Raw genomic sequence first — 7,296 nt, 5'->3', positions numbered from 1 at the left:
ATCTGTCTAATACAATCTGCAATGCAACATAAATCAAAAAATATACAAAAAATAATACAAATTTATTTGAAGCTATTGGTCTTGATTTTGTATCTATCTATCTATCTATCTATCTATCTATCTATCTATCTATCTATTTTTTTTTTTTTTTTATTTTTTGTATGTATATACTCAGTAGATTAAGATTGAGATATGGTTGATGGTTGATATTAAATCTTAAATTAAAATTGTATTGTATAAAATAGGATTATTTATTATTTGTAAACAAAACAACTGATTTATTTGCTTTTCTTGTATCCACATACATTTAATTTGACATTTTTTCATATTAACATACTTTTTCGTTAAAAGTATGCTCCCTAATATACATCTGCATATATTACCTAAAGAATATAGGAGGCTTCTTTCTGAACTTTCAAGATGAAATTTAGTGCGTAAAGTTTGGGACTTTTTACGTAGTGATTTGTTGACTCGAGAACTGCTCGGACCGATTCAGTTCGACTCGTGAACGAATGTTCGGACCGGTTTTGTAAACAGGTTGAACGTATTCATTAAAAAGATTCGACTCAGAAGAATGATTCATTCACGAATCGGACATCGATACTTTTGCAAATAATTGAATGTCGCCTATCAGGATATTTTGTCGACGCGCTGTTCGGCCAAAACCTGTAACATAATGTCTTAACAGGTCCGCAGAATATACATTGTTTCCTCTGACGTGAATAAACAGTGTCCACAGCTCTGTTTACAATATATAGTACAGGAAGGAGAATAGCTCAATTAAAACCTGTTTGTCCACTTTTACTAAATAACCATCAGTTCCTTTTAAATACAGCAAAGAAACCCGATCTTGGGTGTGTTATCTCAGAAAAAAAGAAAAAAAGAGACATGGCCCTTTAAATGTTAAGCCGACCCTTTATACGCTGAAGTGTGTGACGTTGTTTACCTGTTAGCAGGTGTATTCAGGTGTTACAGCGGGCGAGGTGGATGATGCATCTTTTCAAAGGGAGTTTTAACATTTATACAGAGACAGAATTTGTATTATAGCAGGCTAAATTCGTACTTTTGAGAAAACACACACACCACACACGTTGGATTTATAGTTCTGAAATCTGCTGGACCATTTTATCAACGCTTTGCAAGATTGATTTGCATAAATCGCTGAAGTCTTGGCACAACATAAGGGAATTCTCGAACAGGGGAAATACAGTATCCTAAAAGTGTCAGTCTGGATGGGAAAAGCTTCGACATGACGGAGAATCGTGTTTGATCTCATTTAATTATCTGATGTTATAGTAAGGATTTATTTTATTATTCTTAAATACTTAGCAACATGTTTCTTAATAAATTTATTGTGATGTACTTTTGTCTCTCAGATATATGGTTGTAACATAAATAGTTAATACAGCACTTCAAAAAATACAGTACAGGCAAGGTATCAAGTAGTCATACGATGCTACTGAATGATGATTAGCTTATCCACATACCATGGTATTTGCTTAGTAAATTACTTTAAATGATACAATGATATTACCATGGTACTGACAAAAAAAAGGCATTATCTTGGTGTGTTTAGAATGGTGTATGTCTAAAAATAGCTTAAATATACCATGTTAAATATACAAAAAAACATTATATAATTATTATGGCACTGTGTCCAACAACTATGTTAAAACCATATTTATTGATTTATTGTAAATATTAATTTATTATTTTTTAGGTTTTTTGCCTTTTTTGTTAACATCAAAGTTTTATGTCTGCTATTCAGGAAGTAAGTAGACTTTTCAAACAGGATGGCATTAAAGCGTTCGTCTTCCATGAAGACCAAGCTGGTCAATGCCATCCAGCTTCAGGAAGTGGAGATGGAGGAAGAGATCAACACCAGCAGCAATAACAACACTCCTGCCGAAGCCGAAGGTGAAGAACAGACAAATAAAACAACTTACACAAAACACATGTGCTTATACTACTGTAACTTCATAACTTTTTGTGACCAGTCAAGTAGCATCCAGTCACCTCAAATGATTTTTGACCTCTGTTGCCCAAACAGAACCAAAATGCTACACCGTGGAGGAGGCTGTGGAGAGCATTGGCTTTGGACGCTTCCATATTCTGCTTTTTGTCATCATGGGTAGTGCCAATGTAAGAAAACTGCATCTCTGTAATTTATTAACCAGCATACTGTGTTTGTACTGCTTACGTATTTTATTGCTGATGTGTGTGTGTGTGTGTAGATAGTGGAGGCAATGGAGATCATGCTGTTGGCTGTGGTTTCTCCTGAGATCCGCTGTGAATGGCGTCTAGAGGATTGGCAGGTGGCCCTTGTCTCCACGGTGAGGAGCTCGTCCAGTCAGAACCGTTTATTTTGTTTTCGCTTTGAAGTTTGACAGGAATGGGATGTTGTAGTGCGCGATGCACACATGTGACCGTCACACTAGTTAGGTTCCCTCTGTTTAAGATTTATATGGAAAACTGAGAGAAATTTTTGTATGCATATATTTTTCATTGCATTACATTTTTTTCCTACAAAATGCAGAAATAAGAATTAACAGCCTGATTTTGTTTGTGTATGATTTTAGATGGTGTTCCTCGGTTTTATGGTCTGTGGGGTCCTCTGTGGTTATGTTGCCGACAAATATGGACGTTGGAAGGTCAGTTGATGTCTCGTTTGACACATAGAGGCAAGTTTTTGGGTACATTAGATTAAATAAATGTGTATGTGTGCACAGGTGGTGTTTGGTGGCTTTATATGGGCATCCTATTTTTCTCTGCTCACTTCATTCTCTCCATCGTACGGTTGGTTCATCTTCCTGCGCTGTATGGTGGGCTGCGGTGTCGCGGCCACATCTCAAGGGTGAGATTACGCAAATATTTTCTTATAATTTCCATACGTACAAACCTGAAAATCTTAGAGAATTTCATTTAAAAAAAAAATTTCAGGCCTGGACAGTTATGGAAACTAATAAAATCTTTAAAGTCATATCCATTTATACATGTGCATATACAGTTTTGGCTTTTTGTTAGACTTGGAAGGAATAAAAATGTAAATGTGTGAGCAAATTGTTCTTTTCGTTTCAATAAATTGATTCATTAGCAAATCTGTCTAAATCACACCTTGATCCACTAATCATAAAACAACTGGGAAGATCATGGAAATTCATTGATCATAAATTGCAAAAAGCTTGATTTTCTAGTATGCATAAATACAGTAATTCAAATGCATGTGCAAATGTTATTTTCTTTCTAAAGGTTTGTTTTAAAGACTGAATTCATCCCATCCAAATACAGAGCGTACCTGCTGCCTCTTGCCTCAGTGAGTGTGACATGTGAAGTTATGTTTGATCGTCAACTGGGAAACTTTCTACTGACCTTACCTGTGATTGGTTGACAGATCTTCTGGATGCTGGGATCTATGCTAATTATTGTTCTCGGTATGACGGTGGTGCCCACAATGGGCTGGCGCTGGATGATCCGTTTTTCTATCATCCCCAGCATCATTCTCATTGGACTCTTCATGGTGAGTTTAATCTTGATGGTGCTGAAGGAAATGGAAGTAGAGGTTTGTCTTTGACTCACTTGGCTCACTCTTTTTTTTAGGTTATTCCCGAGTCTGCACGGTTCCAGGTCTCAGCAGGAAACATACAAGGAGCCTTGTCTACACTCAAATGGATCGCTAGGATGAATGGCGCCACCTTACCAGAAGGAGAACTACGGGAACCTGAAGTGGTGTGTATGAGAAGTTATTTTTTGTCTTTTATGACTCTTAAGAGAGTTTCAGTTAAGCAATAAGCAAAAGTAAACAAAATATAAATCATTTTATATTGCTTAATATCATTTTCAGTAATGTATAGATTATATATAGTAAGGATGCTCTGATAGTAAAAACTCAGGCTAAAAACTATAAGCCAATAATTGATTATTTTCAAATTATGGACGACAACATGTAAATGACAGCTATAAAAATTCTAAATAAATTACAATTAAAACACAAAAAATTAAAATCAGTCATTTTAAATGCAACAGGTGAATTCACAACATAATAGTATGAGATCACATTTATAGCTCGAGATCTCATTTTAACATTTAACGTATATGATCACATTTTTAGGATGAGAAAGGTAATCTAAAAGTAAAAATAGTGAAAATGAGCATGCACAATTAAATATACAATATTTATAGAAAAAAAAATCAGCCAATAACCGATATGGTGCTGATATATTGTACATTACTAACATACAGACAGACACAAATCCTTCACCGAAATGCTTTGAAAAATGTTCAAGTGTGTATATATCATATATACTTCTATATGTAATATGTAATAATGAAGCCTCATTTCAAAATATATAAATAGTTTGAGACAGTATGTAAGTATTTTTGAATGGTTAGAAAGTATCTGGTAGTGAAAAGATTTCTCTATACAGTATGTATAACTCTACACATTCATCTATGCATTTATATGAGTGTAAACGCACTTGAGTGCAATTAACAGGACTATTTGTTTTCAGACAGAAAGAGGAAATGCCATCACTCTGATCAGCCCGGCTTTTAGAAGAACATCACTTCTGCTGTGGTACTCATGGTAATGTCTAGCACGCTTCTCTTTGGTTTGTTTGTTTGGTGTTTTGTGTGTGTGTGTGTGTGTGTGTGTGTGTGTGTGTGTGTGTGTGTGTGTGTGTGTGTGTGTGTGTGTGTGTGTGTGTGTGTGTGTGTGTGTGTGTGTGTGAAATCAGCTAATACACTTTTCGGTTACTGTGCAGCTTGTATGCTAGATGTGTGATGTACTACATTGTTCATCCACAGGTTTGTGGCCTCCTTCTCCTATTACGGCTCGGTTCTAAGCAGTTCTGAGTTACTGGAGAAGAATCTTCTGTGTATGACGGACGCTGATGCAGAGCACCAGATCAAACACAACCAGGAGGAGGCGCTGTGTTACTGTATCCCATTCAACATGGCTGACTACCAGACTCTCCTCATCAGCTGTTTGGGCGAGGTGGCACGTGAGTGACCTTTGACCTCTTACTTGACCCAGTTTCACATACTCAGTCGAGTGGACTGTTGAAAGCTGATGTATTTTTTCCATGTGTTTCCTCTGCAGTCATACCCCTCAATATTGGCTTGTTAAATATATTCGGGCGGAAGCCCAGCTTCGCCATACTTCAGTTGCTTTCGGCCTTTTTCTTCATGCTTGTTAATATTTGCACAACAATGTGAGTATATTGTTCACTAGTTGTAACAAATTTATTCTTTGGGATAAACCCCTTGAGATGCATCATCTTGTTTTCAAGGAGGTCCTAAGCTGAAAAATGTTCTTGTTATGTAAAATGATTTGAAATGCTCTTCATTAGGGTTATAATAGTTAAATAAATCCAGAACCAATGCATTTTTATTGCTTAAAATAAAGTAAACATTAATTAAAATACATATTTTAATATATATATATTTAATATATATATATATAAATTTTAATATATATATATATATATATATATATATATATATATATATATATATATATATATGTATATATATATATATATATATATATTAATATATAATATTTCTAATAATATTTAATACATATATTTAATTTATATATAAACACTACTTCAACATATAATTAAAAATTATAATATATTAAAGATACCAAAATTGACTGCTTTCCATTAGTTAAATTTTCTGTGTATTTCTGAAATTCTAATGAAGTATGTGCACTTAACGTTGAATTATATTGTTTGGCTGCTTGTAAAAACATATGGTAATTAATTATAGTACCATATGTTTTGTGTAGATGCAGTGTTACCATTCATTGTCTTCAATACATAAACCTAGTGTGTATGTCTAGATGAAATTGTGTCTTTAAAATACAAATAGTTTTACATATTCTATTTGTGCACATAAACTATACTGTAAAAAAATAAATAAAAGTAGGATGATAGTATGCTGTTATGCATTTGCCATTTACTCACAATGGGGGTGTTTGTGGCCCTCTTGTGACCATAAGTTAGAAGTGCAGCTGAAGTGGAAAACTGAATAATGTGTCTCTCCTTGTGCAGGTTTGGTTTCACTGTACTGCTTTTCCTTCTCCGCTCTGTGGTTTCCATGAATTTTAATGTGGTCTATATTTACACAGCAGAGGTGAGACCCAACATATGAACACTCCACATACTCTTAATGGAAAAGTTGACCACAAAATTAAAATTGTTATGATTGGTGTGTGTTTACACAGGTTTATCCAACATCTGTGCGCTCAATTGGAATGGGCTTTTGCACATCCTTCAGTCGAGTTGGGGGAATGATTGCGCCTTTTATAGCACAGGTGCTCTATGTGTTTGACTTTGCATGTGTGTCTGTGTACATAAATATCTGTGTTCAAATGTGTGTTTAACACATTTGATTTACTTAAAGATAACACTGTGTTTGCATGTGTCGTAGGTGTTGATGTCTAAGTCTGTGATTCTGGCCCTGTCACCGTTCGCCATAGCATGTGTGATTTGTGCGGTGGGAGTGGCATTTTTGCCCATTGAGACCAGAGGACGTGCATTACTAGTAAGCATCTTCACATTTCCTCCCACAGTTCTCAAAACAGATTTTAACTGGGGTTAACTTGAGACAGTTTAACAACTTGCCATTTTGTTTTGTTCCTCTATTTCAGCAAGATGCCTGAAATATGCCAAATGGAAATGAAGGACAATTGCGCTTTTGTAACAAAACATGATCTCATATTAAAGCTGGAACAATTTTCTATGAATTTTTATGTTGCATGTGTTGGGTTCTTCATAAATAATTATGCAAAATCTGTTCAATCTGGCGTATTTCCTATTTTAACAGGAAGTTGGAAAAGGACACATCAAAGCCTGGCAAAACCACAGTTTACTACGTGCTATAGTCAGTGGGAGGTAGTATTGAAAAAGGGGCTACTGGGCAGTTTATTGAACAAAACTTTTTATATGCTCTTATAAACAAGATTAGTCATCAATATTTTTAGTCAATTTTTCCAAAGGTGTAAGGAATCTGCTCAAATGTTGTTTTGTTAACATTTTGCATTGGATTTTATTTAAGTCATAGTTTTCACCTTTTGGCAAAAATATCCTTTATATTTAGTCAATATTGCATTACTTTTAGACAGTTTTTCTAAAATGCCATTCATTTTTGTTGCATAAAACAGCATTATAGTATATAAAATAGATAAGCATTATCAGCATAACTATAACAAAACCAAAACTGTCCATGTCGAAACCTAAAATCCTGCAATAACATTATAATACAGTAGTAAACTATTGAAATACAGTGATG

General features: G+C 34.6%; 1 protein-coding gene across 1 annotated transcript; it reads left to right on the top strand.

Annotated features, from left to right (window-relative positions):
* Nucleotides 1-940: 940 nt before the first annotated feature.
* Nucleotides 941-6,812, top strand: LOC109075445 (putative transporter SVOPL). Its single transcript, XM_042749025.1, has 16 exons — nt 941-1,295; nt 1,769-1,917; nt 2,051-2,142; nt 2,235-2,333; nt 2,580-2,651; nt 2,730-2,854; nt 3,250-3,313; nt 3,392-3,517; nt 3,598-3,726; nt 4,509-4,582; nt 4,804-5,000; nt 5,099-5,210; nt 6,057-6,138; nt 6,230-6,319; nt 6,436-6,549; nt 6,656-6,812. The coding sequence occupies exons 2-16, from the start codon at nt 1,794-1,796 to the stop codon at nt 6,665-6,667; spliced, it is 1,512 nt and encodes a 503-aa protein (XP_042604959.1). The 5' UTR covers nt 941-1,295; nt 1,769-1,793; the 3' UTR covers nt 6,668-6,812.
* The last annotated feature ends 484 nt before the right edge of the window (nt 6,813-7,296 follow it).

This window comes from Cyprinus carpio, chromosome A4, assembly GCF_018340385.1.
Source record: "Cyprinus carpio isolate SPL01 chromosome A4, ASM1834038v1, whole genome shotgun sequence".
Lineage (NCBI taxonomy): Eukaryota > Metazoa > Chordata > Actinopteri > Cypriniformes > Cyprinidae > Cyprinus > Cyprinus carpio.
The sequence above is the reverse complement of the archived record's forward strand: the minus strand, read 5'-3'. Positions and strand labels throughout refer to the sequence as shown.

What these genes read in the sequence shown, in the direction of transcription:
- LOC109075445 (XM_042749025.1), top strand. Translation starts at nt 1,794, where the DNA reads ATGGCATTAAAGCGTTCGTCTTCCATGAAGACCAAGCTGGTCAATGCC. An exon ending in ACCTGCTGCCTCTTGCCTCA is followed by an intron (nt 3,314 to 3,391) that starts GTGAGTGTGACA and finishes ATTGGTTGACAG; the next exon opens with ATCTTCTGGATGCTGGGATC. An exon ending in AACTACGGGAACCTGAAGTG is followed by an intron (nt 3,727 to 4,508) that starts GTGTGTATGAGA and finishes ATTTGTTTTCAG; the next exon opens with ACAGAAAGAGGAAATGCCAT.